Source organism: Macaca fascicularis, chromosome 3, assembly GCF_037993035.2.
Source record: "Macaca fascicularis isolate 582-1 chromosome 3, T2T-MFA8v1.1".
Lineage (NCBI taxonomy): Eukaryota > Metazoa > Chordata > Mammalia > Primates > Cercopithecidae > Macaca > Macaca fascicularis.
The window spans coordinates 88,359,491-88,375,793 of record NC_088377.1 but is presented as its reverse complement, the minus strand read 5'-3'; the positions used below and the strand labels follow the sequence as shown (position 1 = coordinate 88,375,793).

Below are 16,303 nucleotides of genomic sequence, written 5' to 3'. Positions count from 1 at the left end.
AAGACATTTAGGAGCATTAGACAGAAGAGATGTTGCATTAATAAGAAAAAAGAAGAAATAATTTAATTTATAGCATGATGATCAAATCAAAGACATGTTTTTAAAGAAAACTAGAAATGTAAATTTCATGTTTATTAAGTACCTGTCTATGAAGATACCTACTTTTAAATGTGTGTGAGCATATACACATATAACATCTGCTATGGAAATGTGATTATTAACCTCACTGAGCCTCAGCTTCCTCAAAATATGGGCATAGTCTTGATCTCTATGGTTTCTTTTAGTCCTATGGTTCTAGGTTGGTGCCAAAGTAATTGTGGGTCTTGTCATTACTTTTAATGGCAAAAGACCCACAATTACTTTGGCACCAACCTCATATGATTGAATTACTTTATAAAATATTTCACACACTGGGGCATCTCAATGTTGCTGAGCCAAATCGCTATAACTTTTATTTCTACCGATTTTCTTTTTTAAACAATGGGCATCTGAAGAGAAAATGATAATTTTCTTGAGCTAGGAATGCACACTAAAAGTAGAAGAGATTCTGGGTTCTTGGAATATCCCAAGAACATAAATCATCAGTTTCATGACATAATCTAAGACTGCAAATTAACTTTCCTTGTTTTGTGAAACACTTGAGGGTAAACTGTCGAATGTTCTGTACAATTATTATACAGGTAGGCTTTATTTTAAGAATAGACACGTGCTCCCCTCCAAAAAAAGTATATAAAACACAGTTTATGAACTGATTAAAATACAGTGATCAATCATAATGTATAAACATCTTATTAAGATACTTTTTTAAAGCAAAGTACACCTACCCATTGAGAAATCATGATAAACCTGGATAGCCGATTTGCGTTATTTTTGGCCAGACTTAATGTCATTCTCTAAGACTCTTAAGAGTTCAAAGACAAACTCAGTAAGTCATTAAAACATAGCCTCTCACCCTCCCAGTGGTGAGATTGTACATTATTTCCTGCCCACGCGTACTGCTATACAGTGACATCACTCATGAATTCATAGGCTGCCCAACCGGTAGACTGCTCTAATTTTAAGAGAATGCTGACTTTAAGTATAAATCTGTTGGCCTGATCGTTTCCATGCATCTGGGAGTCTCAGCATGAAACTTCTCTCTGGTACACTTCCTTCACAGATTAGAGTGACAGCCCAGAACCCAATATATTTGCACAATTAAATCCATTCTATGCATGGCCAAATGGGCCGAATCTCCTCTACTATCTACTCTTTTAATTTTTCTTGTTGTCTTTGAAATTTTTAGGTGTTTTTATAAAGTCACATTCATGAAGCGAAGTCACGAACTGAGGTTTGAAAGAAGCTGAAAGAGTAGCAGAGCCCACATGTCATATTAGTCTCCAAACAGAAAGAGTTGCCTACTGAATCTTTCAGATCCTTCTCTTGTGCTCTGCCTCGCTGGTGCAGGCCCAACGGCAAAAGTGGTCTCCAGTTTACCCAGTCTCTAGACTGGTACTGGAGTGATTTCCTCAAAAAACAAAAACAAAAAAACAAACAAAAAATCTCACCCCTGCTATGCCATTCCCCTCCCACCGCGCTGTGCTCCTCCTCCGCCGCCTTCTCCTCAGCTCTTCCCTCTGCAGTGCTGAACTCCCATCCCATGGCCTCCTCTGCCCCGACTGACTGGCAGCCTGTCCCTCTCTTGAATCCTCCTTACACAGACTTGTGTGTAAGCCCCCATCACACTGCATGGTATTTGTTTTTCAGCCTGTCTATCCCACTGGGCTGTAAACCCCTGAAGAATATGGGCCATGGCTTATTTACCTTGGGGTCACCAGGGCAAAGAAGACAGAAAGCATATTTACAGGAAGAGTCAATGAATGATTTTCGACATCACAGACACGCTGGAGAGACAGACAGTCGTGTCTTTCTTCCTTCCATGGCACAGTGGTATGGTTCTGGGAGTAATTTTAAAAATCAGTTAGGAAACCTAGAAACTCTTTTTCTGAGCTGATCAACTTCAAGTAAGCAATCCAGGTCACTGCCCTCATCGCCTCCTCAGATCAGAGACAGCCTGACACAGTGAGGACCAGGAAGTCCTGTCCCTCTGTGCGCCCTACCTGGCTCTTTTAAATGACCCTGGGCCTGCTGTGAAGTCAGAAGGCGAGTGAATGACATACCATGGGCTTCTCTGCCTTGACGGTTTTCACCTGGAGGCATTCTTCCCGCTTTGAGGTAGTGTTGCTGAGGTCCTGCTGCTCACCGAGGGCTCCCTGAGTGGGCCGGCCGGGCGACCTGGACTGTGAATGGCTGCCGGAATCTCTCGGGGGTGGGGGCCGAGGATGGATGTCCCCACGTTGCTTTTTGGTGACATGAGCCTCTGGGCCATGCACTGTCTTCACGTGTTTCCGGAGGGAGCTTGGGTCTGTGTAACGCTTAGTGCAGCCTGGGATTTTACACACATATGGTTTCTGCCAAATGCCACAAGAATGAGGTAAGAGATTGTTATGAAGGAGATTATGCCCCAGCCCAGAAGTCCTTTATGGTTGCTCATTACATTTTTAATCCTTTCAAAACACTTTCACAAGGCTTCGAGGTGTTCAGATACCTCTAGGAACTAATAGTCTAATAAGGCCATTAGAACACTGTTCTGCCTTGATGTTCTTGGAAGCATTTATACTGGGAGTGAGAAGTATCACGGTGCCATAATAGGCACTCAATAGATATTTGATGATGATGATGATGACGATGACAATGAAGATGGCTTAAAAGATACCCATCATCTAATCAGGAGAAGACTGCACACTTTTCAGAAGAGATTGTGTGACAAAATTTTTTATGGATGCCCTGGTTCTGAGATCGAATATCACTCTGATCTTTTTGAAAATGTGCTATTTATGCATAGGCATAATTTGAAACTGCCGATGGCATCTCCCATGTTAGATGACGCTAAAATGTGCTCTTTTGGGTAGCATTAAAATGTGGGGATGTTCAGGGCTCAAAATAGCCAGACCCTTTCTGCTCTTCGAAATTGGAAAGCCCTGTTACAGACTGTCCGTGAATCCTCATCATAAACTACAGAGGGCTGACGGATGTTCTGGGGACCAGGATTTCTGGTCTGTTTTCTTCTCCTGGGTGAATTTATAACTAAAGTCTATAAATTATTTCATGCTAATCTCATTTTCTATGTGGGTCAGTGATCAAGCCTAAGGATACAGTCATAAAAAATTATGCGGATGCTTATATAAGCGGATTATTTTCTCAAATCACAGAACTGCTGGCCTTTGGCTCATGACCAACATCGGATTTGTGAGTTTGCTCACTTGACTTAAAATATAATATACGCAAGGATGCTTTCATGAATATATATTTATATCTATGTATAGCAGAGGATGAGCTTTTACGTAAGCAATCGTCATGAAAAGCAGGATTACTATAATGTACCTATTATATTTAAAATGATGCTGTGTCTTGTAGAATGTATGTCTAAAAGATGCTTTTTCACTAAAAGCCCAAGAACAGACTGAGTGCTACCTAAAATGCTGAAATGTCCTAATGCAGTGAAGCAAAGATCCTGAAACTGAGAGGTTTCACCTCCAAACCTGAGATTCCTTTGGGCAGAATTGATTCCCATTAACTATGAATTACATCTATTCAGGAGCTTGTGTGATTTGCAGCATATATATATAATAAGATGAGCACATCAAATTCTATGCATTAGGGACAAAAGACTGGCTCTGACAATTAGTGCCATTACCTTACAGTGTTCTGACACGGGCCCTATGCTTGCTCACAGCATTCCTGTGACAGGTTGTTCCATTAGCAGGCAGACTGGGATATGTGGGGCAGAGGTGTGGAGACCAGAAGGAGAGAGGGAACACAAAGCCTGCATGTTTGGAGAGCTACTCTTCCTATAAATATATGGATGTACATTATGGGTTAGCTTAGAACCAAGGACGCAGCCAATGTGTAATGAGATACAAATGTGTCAGCTCCTGCACTTCCAGAAACAACAGCTCATACAGGTGCATCTGTGCACATGTGCCCTTGTGTGTGAACATACACATTATCTACCCACAAAAGTTCACAAATTCACAAGAAAACAGGTTCAGGAAATGTATCCCTCACAACAACATAACATAAACAAAATATCCCTTCACACAGCTTTTGCCCACAAATTTTGTTGTGATCAGTGACTAAAAATATAATTAAAGGCTAAGATAAATGTTCTCAGACTTACTGAGGTGCAAGATTCTGCAAGCACAAAGTTGCATACAACAAGATTTAATCATAAGGAATACAAAATCTGATAGGAAAAATAAGAAGATGCAATGATCTATATAATATAAAGTGTGAATGCTATGTAAGGATATAGACAGAGGAGGGATCACTTTTTGGCTGGGATAATCATGGAAGGCATCAGTTACTAAGATTCTATATCTGGGCTTAATGCCCAGCTCATGGGGTTATTGGTAAGTGTTAAATTAGATCATGTACATGAAGTGCTTACCAGGATGCATGGAACGTAGTCAGCACTCAATACACAGAGCTTTTGTTAGGAGTCATTTTACTTGGAATGCCAAAAAGAAGTGTCCTCAGCAAAGGTCCAGTAGCAGAACCACTTCACGCACCTAAGCATGGCAGTCCACAGCACCAGCTTCTGGAATGTTTCATTCATGATCATGATAGTGAGAGGTGAGGACTAGAGGGGCGAGCTTGGGCCCTGTGAGAACAGACACTTACACAAGCTTAGGGAGTCTCAAGTTTCCTTACAGGAAAGCAGGAGCCATTGCAGCTTTCTAGAAAGGGAGGGTCAACCAAGTCAGAGCTCAGGAAACTTGTTTAGTAGTATCTTTGAGGGAAATATGAGCTGTGTGATCTGGAGTAAGAAGTCCTGTCAGAGCTATGGTCGGTCTAGCAGCCCTAAATGAGCAGGACAGCCAGAGGGACAGAGAAGTGCCAGAAATTACTCCCTTCCTGTTCCAGTCCATTATTTTCTTGGCCACACTTAGAACAGCAAAGGGCCTGACACATAATTAGCTATCAGTATTTGTTTAGTGAATAAATGAAGTTGCAAATAAGAGAGGAAATAAATGAAAGCAAATCACTTGATTTTTCTAGGCTTGTGAGATTGCACAAATCTGGATTTCCTGGACAAACTTAACTTAGATGCATCTGAAAATCTCCATCATTCATACACAGGGCCAAAGTCTTGCATATAGAATAGAGAAATATAATTTGTTTGTAAATATGTATGTGGGTAGAATTTTAATTATGTATTTATGATCAAGGTTAATAATTTAAGTAAAATGCTCAAGCGTGGTCAATGACATTACTGCCCAATATATCTTTTATTTTTCAATCTCGTAACAAACACTTAACTCTCACACAACATTGCACTTTTTACCTTGGAGAAGAACACAAGCTCAAGTACACTACAATTAAAGCAAATGGACAGGTACAAATATTTTAGGTCCATAAAAAGACAAAAAGGCTTGGTAATTATCTTTATATGTGTGCATTCCGATCCTAACATACCCACCGTACAAATTTCTCCACGATAATAGGAAAGAACATTGGCCTAACATCTATAGGAACGAATGCCCACTAAATGTCTAGTCAAAATTACACTCAAATCTATGAAATATATGAAATACATTCTAAGTTAAGTCAAAATCCCTTAAAATTTTAAATTGAAATGTAATTCACATGCCATAAAAATAATCCCTTTAAATTGCACAATTCAGTGGCATTTAGTACATTCTAGACATTGTGTAATCATCACCATTACCTAATTCCAGAATATCTTCACCACCCCAACAAAAAAACCTTATACCCATTGGCAATCATTGCTATTCCCTCTCCCCTCTGCTTTTGGCAACCACTAATCTACTTTCTATCTCTATGTTTCTGTCTATTCTAGACTCCCTAAAATTTTGTACAAACTAGTATAATAGATTATATTCCAGCTACTGCGTACTGTAAAAGCATTTTTACATTAAAAAATGGAGATGTGGCATCTTTAAAATGTCTTCAAACAGTTAGAAAATAATGAGATTCCAAATAACTCCAGTTTCCATGATCTTTTCACACAAAAACTTGGTATATATGAACTTACATGTGACAGTTTGTGAGTGAGTGTGCTTTTTACGGTGTGGTTAATCCCTTTAGGGACACTTTTGCTCTGTCAGTTTCAGCTGAAGAAAACATGGTGAGAACCATCTTGACCACCTGAAAGCCAAATGGCCACTGAGCAGAATGGCTCACTTTGTTTCTATCAAGATTGTTTTGGCCCAGCTCTCCATCTGAAAGATCATGAATGAGTTTGACCTGTGCTGGTGAGATCAAATGACAGCCACTCCAAGGTCTCATGTGTGCACAATGTTCCTTCTCTAACACATTCCAAGCAAACTGATGAAACACTGTGGTGCTGAACTATGTCTCATGTTAACAAATTCTAGTTAACTATCCTATTTCCACTCAAAATGCGAGGAGTCCTTTTGTTAATCTTGCGATACATTCAAGAGAAGGTTTCACAGACAAGCCAGAATTTGGGCTAGACCTCCAAGGCCAAGTTGGAGGTCTGTAGGGAGACGCACACTAAAACATAAGCAATGAATTTGGAGTAATTTTCACTCTTATGCCTCTCTACAATTTAGCAGAGATAACTACCTAAAATAACAGTAACACAACAGGAACCACCCGGAAGCTTTACTCAATATGTTTTCTTAAATAACTGCCTAGAAAGTATTCTGGGTTTCTGAGACCATTTTCCAAGATCCTTTGGAATTTAGAGTGTCTGAAAATTGCATTTAGCCAAGGCTGGTTGCTCCGTAAAGATCTTTTTTGATATAATACCATTTGAAGATATCACTTGGAGGAAGCAAATAAAAGTGGATGACTTAGCAGGAAGCTGTCAGCTGTCAACATGCTACTTCTTAATATATCCTTGGGGCTTACGGGGTCATCCTTTGCACGGATTCCTGCTATTTTGGGCAGAGTGACTGGCTCAGATTCCAAGTTAAATGCTCCCACTGTTTGACCAGTAGGTGGCAGTTCAAAACAACATGAAACTAGTAAATTCGCAGGGGTTTTAAGAAGTTTCCTCTTCATCTCCTATTATTCTCCAAATAAGATCCAGTTTCCAGTCCCACCTAGGAAGCCCAAGCCTTCACCTGCAGGGGTGGAGCCCACTCATGCTGGGAATGGCCAAGGGGAAAACAGAACAGAACACACTGCGCCTTCCATGTGCCTTCTCCGGGATGGTTCTTTTGTTTCCTTATGCAAACTCCGTGCCCACTGAGGATGCTTACCTCATTGGAATGCGTTCTGTTTTGGTGCTTGGCGCGATCAGAGGCATTTGAGAAAGCCTTGTTGCAACCTTCGTGCTCACAGACGTATGGTTTCTCTCCAGTGTGAGATCTCAAGTGTGTTTTCAAGTTTTCTAGTCTCGAGTAGGCCTTTGTGCAACCTTCAAACTAAGGACAACAGGTAAATCTGGATTACTCTGCACAATGGCAACAGCAGCTTATGCCTAACACGCCCTCCAAGTTGATGAAAAACTGACGTTTCAAGGGTCAGCAGCTTTTCAAAACCCAGGAACAAAAAGTCCACTAAACTCTGCATTTATTGGGATTCAGATGTAGCTTGGTGCAGTTCAAGATAAAGAGTTTTCAGTGCCAGTAAAAGTCCTGAAGTTTTTTTTTTTTAATAGACCCCTCAATGTGGACAATGGGTTTCATTATCTGCTCATTGATCTCCTCAAATTCCCACTGATTTCAGATTCAGCACAAAGTTCATTAATATAGCTTTGTGTCCATACAAAGACATGGAATTTGATCATGTTTGTAAAGGGCCTTTAAGATGTAAAGTACCAGGGCTCAGCGTGCCCAGTGTGCCTTGTGGGCACCTCAGTGAAGAATGCACAGCCTTGCAGCAGCCCCGTCCCACTCCATACGCCTATGCCTGAGGACTCACTAGGAAAGGAAGGGAAAACTTTAAAACCTGGTATAGGGATTAGCTGTTTTAAAAGTCAACTTCAACTCTGTAAGTTGGAAGCTGGCACTTTGCCTTCTGAGCCCCATAGTACCATAAGCTGTTGGGCTGTGGCCAGCAGGGTGGCCCTGTGTTCATTCCCAGTGCCAGCCACCACTGCCCCCCTGCCACTCTGCAGAGCTGCGCTGTCCAACTCAGTCACTCAAACACCCATGCATTTATCACCAGACAATACTCTAGTCCTCTTCTCTTGCCACCCAACCACGCTTCCCCTGAGCTAGCGTCATCAGTTTGCACAGCTCTTATGAATATGGGGAAGGACCCACATGTGCCTGCCGCCCACTTTTGTACTCACAGTGCATTTGTGAGGCTTCTCGCCCGTGTGTCTTCTCATATGCACTACCAACATATACTGGGCTTTGAAGGGTTTCTGCTCTCTTGAGCAGTCCAGCCACCGGCACACAAACTCCTTCTTCTCTCCATGAATATGGTCGTTATTTATATGCTGGGGTTTGGAAAAAGAGAGACAAATCAAATGGAAATGTATTCATCATTTCTGAAGGCAACAGAAGAAAATGCAGAAAATGCCCCAATCTTAAAAATCCTAAAGACCACAAGAATTGTGGTTAAGAATTACCATATTACAGGTTATAAAAATTCTAGTTAGTACACTTCTCAAGTAAATTTGCTTTTGCTAACTGTGTATGCATGCTTCCTAACCAGCGGGAGTGGCAAGACCGGGATGGAGCCTGACATCCCAGGAAATATACCACAGTACATTGGCCATCTGAAGAGTAGGGTTCTATTCCAGGTTTGGGACCAGCTAGTTATGAAATGAGGTGAGCCCCCGTTGACTTTTCCGAACCTCTGTCATTTTTCCTTGCCAAGGCTGGCGATCGAGGCTAAACAACTGCAGAGGTGTTCTCCAGCTCTCACGCGCTAGGCCATGGGTTAGCACCGTGGCTCAGGCTTCAAAAAGGGAGAGCACACAGAAACGCACAATTCCGCAACAAAAATACCAAAAGCACTTGCAAACGAAACTTTAGCTCAGGGTTAGTCAGACTGCTTCCTGAGTAAGAACTGCAGAGAAAAGAATTATACTGAGGAAGAGAACTGTGTGGTCATCAACAAATGAGTTACTCTTTCAGGGCCTTGGTTTTCTTCTTGTAGAAAATAAATGACTGGATTCCCTAGTTGCTAAGGGCCTTTCTACTTCTAAAATTCTATTAATACGGTTTTTAATATAAAGATGAAGTTCCTTGAATTACTTACCAATTCAAGGTTTTAGAATCATTTAATTTCTTGGATTAATTCTAATTGGGAACCATTAGAAACCTATTGCAGCATGAAAGGAAGAGAAGCTTCTTAATTTGAATCAAATTAAGGTCAATTTCAACAGCCTGACCATACTATTTCAATGTCCACCTATAGACTACTGAAGACATTTGTATTCTAGGTTGATGCTGTTGGTCTTTATTTTCTGGTGATTCTGCATTTTATTTGCCTTAATTTAAGGCTTGTGGGAACACTTTCTCAAGTATACATAGAAATACATCACCAAAAAACTTCGTTCAATAAGAGAAAGCTCCCTTTGGCTCCATGCCTCGCGTAGTAGTGACACAACCTCTCATTACTTTCCTGCTGAGTCCAGGGCTCCTAAAGCGGTGGTTGCTGTGGGTCTGAAGGTGAAGTTCTGCCCTCAGAGTGGGCCTTTCCCAGTTACTCCACTAGATGGCCTACCGCTTTAGGGAAAAAAAAAGTTTTACAAAAAATAAAGTTTTCTGTGCTGTTTCTGGAGTTTAAAACTGGGTGAGGACAGAGAAAAGAAATTGTTGTTCTCTATCTCCTCTCCTTGGAGCAGCTCCCAGGAAAATCTGATGAACAGCAGAGAGTCAGTGGTACAATGCAGCACACGAGGAGACAGCCAGCGTCCCATCAGAAGCTCCAAAATGACACAGAAACGGCAGTGGTGGGGAGCAACCCCACGGCAAACAGATGTGGGTTTCCTATGAAAAGCCAACCAGGCTCCATGTCAGTGTTTCTTAAAAGTTATGATGATGCACACAAGTATAGGAAGAGAACAGATGTTCTGGACAGGGGACAATGCTCAATCCGCAGATGTCTGCTTCTAGTACATCTTTGTAGCCCATACACAAGACCAGGGCTTTCCCAAATGTGTGCTGAAGCCCAGCGTTGGAAACCAAGCTCACATCTTACAGAGGAGTTCTAAGGATTCTCAAATGGGAGAAAAATAAGTGATCACACAAAATCACTCCATAACAGTTGCTCTTGGTTCAGTTTTCCAAGTCATTGGAAATAAAGCTTGGATCTTTGGATTAATGCACATGAAAAGGAAGCAAAAAAGGAAGGGAGGGAGGGAGGAAGGAAGCAAGGAAGGCAAGCAGAGAGTGAGGGAGAGAGAAGGAATGGGAAGAATAAGGAAGGAACACAGGAGGGAGAAAGGAAAAGTTAAAATTGGGAAACTGAATTACAATTTGTGCTGAGCCAACTGCTTAAGGCTGGATCCATGTCTTATTAGTTCCCTGTTCTCTCTCGTGCTTTTATGAGGACGTGCTGGGTGCCACTCACACCAGGCACTGTGCTGGGGAACATGACAGAAACGATTCTTGCCCCCAAGGAATTAAGTCTATCAGAGGGAAACCGGTCATGGTTTGAATTACTATACAATTATGGTTGTGATTGGCATTATGTAGGGAAATAACAGAGTTTTATAAAAACATGTAATGGGATCCTAAGTCAGTGTGCAGCATCAGGAATCAGGGTCCGCTTCTCCAATGAAGCAGCATTTAGAGCAGGACCTGAAGGATGAGTAGACATACCAAGTGTGCAGGGAAGGATGGGGTGGGAGAATGGGACACTACAGCAGACCGATGACACAGACGTACCTGCAGAAGAACAGAGCCTAGCGCCTTTGAGGAACAGGGTGAGGGCCACGCATGGCAGCAGAGAACTGGCCGATGAGAGATTGCCACTGCTTGGCATGGCGAGAAGCATGAGTTTTCTGTGGGTCAAGTGGACATCCGTGAGGTAGGTAAGCTTGGGCTAGCTTGCCAGGGCTCACCTAAAATGCTATGTGCTCAGTAACGTCTCCAGCAGTGAGGATGTGGGAAATACCCCTGCGTAAAAACTCACATACACCCCAGGGAAAAGCCAGGCCTGCATGTCTGCCCCTGAGGAGGAGGGCATCAGGGAAACCTGGTGCTACTCAAGGAAGCAGGGGTGGCTAAGAGGGAGGTGCCAACAGTGGCCAGCAAAGAGACTCTCATCTCTTCCTTTCCTGTCTCATCCAACACGCTGGAGGAGCTGGACCCTAGAAAGAAAGGGAAGGCGTCTCCTGGAGGCACTCCCAGGCCCCGGCTCCTTTAGATGAGGTGGCAAAGGGAGGGCAAACAGCCTGCCAGTTCCCTTGAGGCCTGTGCCTCGCTGCTGACAGGGAAGGGAAGGCTCTGGATTGGACCTGACATTGGAGGTTTAAATTGGACACTTTAATAATCCAAAGTGACTGGGAAGGTGTAGACTCTGCCTACAATGGTGTTGAGGGACTCCAGCACTGAGCAGAGAAGGGAGAACTGGCAACCAGCGGAGGAGGGCAGTGCCTGGAAAAATCCCAATCATTTCGTATTTACACCGCGCCCAGCTTCTTCTACCTTTGCTACTGAGACAATGTGTGGAAATTTGAGTGGTGGCAAATCCCACGCCAGTCAGCAAGCATGAACACCCTAGTGTTTTCCCCATGTGGGGAGGGGTGAGGGGAACTTATGCTGGGCCCTTAAAGCAACCTCATTTTCAGTAAGGTTAGCATCTTGGGAATGTTCCCTTTCCACTCCCTTAGACCTGAGTCCCAACTAATATGTTTTTGCAATTTTCTGGAACTGCTCTTAAGTTCAAACTTGCATTGAGACCACAGTTATTTTTCTTTAAATGAAATTCTACACCTAGGAGCGTGGGGAACCAAGTCAATCTTCCTCTTCTTCACTACCTAAATGCTGCACAGAGGATGTAATCAATTGCTATAAGGAAAAAGGGAGGCATCTTGCTGCCTATTTAAGTAGTTCAAATGTATTTTAAGCTTAACATATTTCCTAGCACTAGATTTCAAGTGAAAATTAAAATTCTAAGAACTCACAGATTTCACATGTGCATGTGTTCTAAATATTTACTTTCCTTTAAAAAGCTGCATTGGGCCAGGCATGGTGGCTCACACCTGTAATCCCAATATTTTGGGAGGCTGAGTCAGGAGGATCACTTGAGGCCAAGAGCTCCGAGACCAGCCTGGGCAACATAGAGAGACCCCATCTTTAAAAAAAAAAAAATCAGGGTGTGGTGGCATGGGCTTGTAGTCTCAGCCACTTGGGAGGCTGAGGCAGGAGGGTCACTTGAGTCCAGGTTAAGGTGGTAGTGAGCCAGGACTACACTACTGCATGCACTCCAGCCTGGAAGAGCAAGACCTTCTCTCAAAAAAAAAAAAAAAAAAAAAATACATTGCCCTCTGCAGCGAGTGTTCATCTGAGGGCCTATATCACGGTAGGCAGAGCGCTGGAGGGCAGTGGAGGATGCATTCCAGACCAATTTCTGATGAATTCTGTACCTTTGACAGACCAATTCACCTATTTGGACCTTACTTTTCTCATCTGTAAAATTAGAGTAATGAATTAGATCAGGTGTTGGCAAACATTTTCTGTAAAAGCTAGATAGTAAATATTTTAGAGACTTTACGGCGCTGTAAGCAGCCACAGACAACATTTAAATGAATGGGTTATCTGTTCATTTATGGATGTGGAAAACTTTCATGTGTCATGAAATATTATTCGACCTTTTTTTCAACTTTTAAAGAGTATAAAAACCATTCTTAGCTCATAGACTGCAACGAAACAAGCAGCAGGATTTGGCCTATGGGCCACTGACTGCTAACCCCCAAACTGGATGAGCTCTGTTTCCTTCTCATACTAATATCTGACAGGTGAGCCCTCAAGCCTGAGAATGCAAAGTTAGAAGGAGGTATGTTCTAGTGCCAGAGAACAGAAAAGGCAGTAGGAAGGACTGAAAATCAGGATCCTGCACTATAAAAGGTACCCCAAGGAAGGGAGGGCTATACATTAGGCCAAACTTCACTGTTTGTATCATATTCCTAGGACTAAGTAAAAAAACACATTCTTTTTCTCACCAAAATCCAAGGTAGATAAGAAAAGTGATAGGCAATGAATTCTTAACATTCAGTGGATGAACTGACCCTGTATGAAGCTGGCCTGAAATTCAATGGGCACCAGTTTATTTGTGGTTTCACTGAAAATTTGACTTCCCAGCAGTGAAAATGTTAATCAAATATATAAATAATTTAATTGGAGGGAAAATAATGCATGATTAAATTCCAAACTAATCCAACACATAGACATGCAATTTGCCAGAGGCCCGAGAGTCAGAAAGAGATAGATGGTGTAAATTACAATGTGGAATGCCAACTCTCCCGGCACGGCCACTCTGAACTCTCCCTGTCTGAATAAACAGGGCCAGGACATGAGGACCAGGCAATTTCCCCAGAAAAGCCAAGTCCCGACACTGAGCTTCCCAGTGGGTCTGTGTCTTCAGTTTTCCAATCGGGGCTGCAAGCATTAGCCTTAGGGAACTGGTGACTGAGGAAGTGAACACCTCACGAGCCCATAGCAAACCAACAAAGTGATGTTTTTTTAACTGTCGTTGAATGGGAGCAAAATGAGCCAAGACAGTATTTCTTCCACTGTTTCTTCCACTCCTTTGAGGCTCTGGGAGCCCACAGAATGGTGGGAGAAATCACAAGCCGGTTTAGCAATCAAGGAGGCAGCAGGTGCTTCTTTCTTTTAAGGGAGTTTCTTTGGGAAGCCGAGCCCTGGATGTCCACCAAGGAGGCTTGGAGAGCTACAGGAAGAAACGGGAAAGTGAAGCTTTTCTTTCACTAGCAGCAAAATAGATGCCACAATGGACTTCACTGAGCTAATCACGGTCCTTTCTTCTCACTTTGTTATTTCACTATTAGCTCAGAGCAGGCAGTTTTCCCTCGGTCTGCTCCTAACCCTCCAGATGAAAGCATGCATGCAGTCCATGGCTCGCAGCTCTCCAAATAAAGCCGCCATTCACGCAGCTCATGAGGCTGGGAAGTACACTTCTGCTTTCCTTCAGTCTCCTCTCCACCAATTCCCACTTAGAAACACAGTTCTCTGGATCGATAAGTGTCCTCCCTTCTAAGTGACTTCTTCAGAATGCTACCACATGGCTCAAATGTGTGTGTACAAGATCTGCACATCCCCATTCAAACCCTGCCCGAGGGAATCACTAATCCATAGATATGCACCTGGCTGCCTCAAAAGTCTGTCCACTCTTTACATCAGCCAGTTTCTTAACATCAAGAAGGTAAATTCCACGGTTGTAATAAAAATATTACCTTTAAGCACCGCTAAAAACAGTGGAGGGGGGAAATGCAAAGCTTCAGGCTCAACCTTCACCAATTTCCAGACAGCTCCCCTGTGCATGTATGTTTCACGCCAGTCTTTCTGTCAGTATCTAATATTTCTCAAATTCCACAGAACTGCTTTACCAATTTAAAAGGGTTTCTACAAAGTACGTTGCCAAGTTCATCACAGCACAAGCTACATGTAAAAGCAAAATATATGGTCACAGTTTTCAAATATATATGATCTCTCTCACATACACACAAATACCCATGTGCACACACATTTGGTGTTATGGCCTTCATAGAAAATAGAATAAGGGCTTAGAAAGCAGTGTGTTCCATATATAAACATCTAAGAAAACGGAACAGCCTTTCCGGCTGGCAGTTCACTGAGTTCACTGGTGAGTCACTGGTGGAAGGCTGGGCACACTTGCTCCACCCCGAGTTGTATTTCCAATTCATGCCTTTGCTACATTTCTCTCTCTTGAACCATTAAGAGGCCACCATTTGTTGTGGTGATTGTATTTTAAAAAGGCAGAAAATAAAACTTAAACACTCTCTTCTCAGAACGTCAAACTGGAAATGTTTGATAGTTTCAAAATCTTTTTATGTTACTCTACCAGGTTAGCTTATAAATGCAGCTTGAGTTAATTAATACACTGAACAGGATTCAATAATTCGAAACTTCTATGGGATTTGCTGGGAAAAGATATTAAGACAGCCTTCTACTTTGACATAAGATGGGATATAAAGAAGCAAACAATTTCAAGTAAGCTCAATTTTCAGTGTTTCTTGACTTTATGCTATAAGCCTATTACTCTTTAGGTAGTAGTCCAGAAATATTTCTGAAAAGAAAAAAAAATGGGAAAATAATTTAGAATCTATTAAATATAATTTACATTAAAACTGATTTGCGAGAAATGCTTTGCCTAAAAGAAAACTTTCCACAAGAATCTCTCAAACCTTTCTGCCTGAAATAAGGTCTATACCTTCCAGTTTTGTGTATGACTTGATAAATATAACATTTTTGAAAGTTTCACAACTGTCATGATGTGGATTATATTGGGGATACCTTGTAATTGGATTCCTAAAGGATTCACTAGGCAGACACAGAAAAAAACATGAATCACAGACTATCAGGACTGAAATAGGCCTTATATCTCAATATGCACTTTAATTTTAGATACATAAAATAATTTAAATTGTTTTGGTGGCACCCATCAATCTTCCTTCCTAACAGATTATTTAAAAACCTGAAACAGCCTGCTGTGGGAGGGATCTCCCTGAGACTTCACAAAATGCCTGTTTCAATTCAAACTGGTTAATAAAAATATCAAGGCATCTTTCAGTTTCTGACATAACTATAAAATTATACCAGAAAATACCAAGAGGGCTCAAGACTTTGGGTACAAACCAGCATTCTCTTTATAAAAATAAAGCAATTTCTTATTTCTGATTTGTGAATATTAAGAATTAGGATGAGATAAAAAATATGCTTTTTGGTTAAAAATGAATAAATAAATGGACTTCTTCCTGGCTGCTATTTGAATCCTGCTTTTAGGTACAAATGTGTAACAAAATTATTTTTTCTTATGTGTAAGAAAGGCAAAGTTCTTTAACAAGGTAAATGTTTTATATTAACAAAGAGCTTTATAATGTTGGATTTGGATGTGGTCCCCACCCCACCCCATCACCTCCCCAGAACCCCCAAGGAAAGCTGGACTAGATTTCACTGCAGCAGAACACTATCATTTCATATTTAAAAACAAAAGTCTATAAAAAGGAATGAAATACATATACATGTTACAACATGGTTGAACTTTGACAGCATGCTAAATGAAAGAAGCCAGTCAAAAAAAGAGATAAATACTACATGATTCCATT

At 41.7% G+C, this 16,303-nt stretch overlaps 1 protein-coding gene across 15 annotated transcripts in view; it reads right to left on the bottom strand.

Annotated features, from left to right (window-relative positions):
- Nucleotides 1-16,303, bottom strand: part of GLI3 (GLI family zinc finger 3) — a 280,541-nt gene that overhangs the window by 9,166 nt on the left and 255,072 nt on the right. For all 15 annotated transcript variants that reach the window (XM_065542082.2, XM_074036582.1, XM_074036580.1 and 12 more), the window contains 3 exons: nt 8,330-8,479; nt 7,293-7,457; nt 2,160-2,450 (listed from right to left, as the gene is read on the bottom strand). In XM_065542082.2, coding sequence (XP_065398154.1) covers nt 2,160-2,450; nt 7,293-7,457; nt 8,330-8,479 — 606 coding nt within the window. The remainder of the gene's footprint in view (nt 1-2,159; nt 2,451-7,292; nt 7,458-8,329; nt 8,480-16,303) is intronic.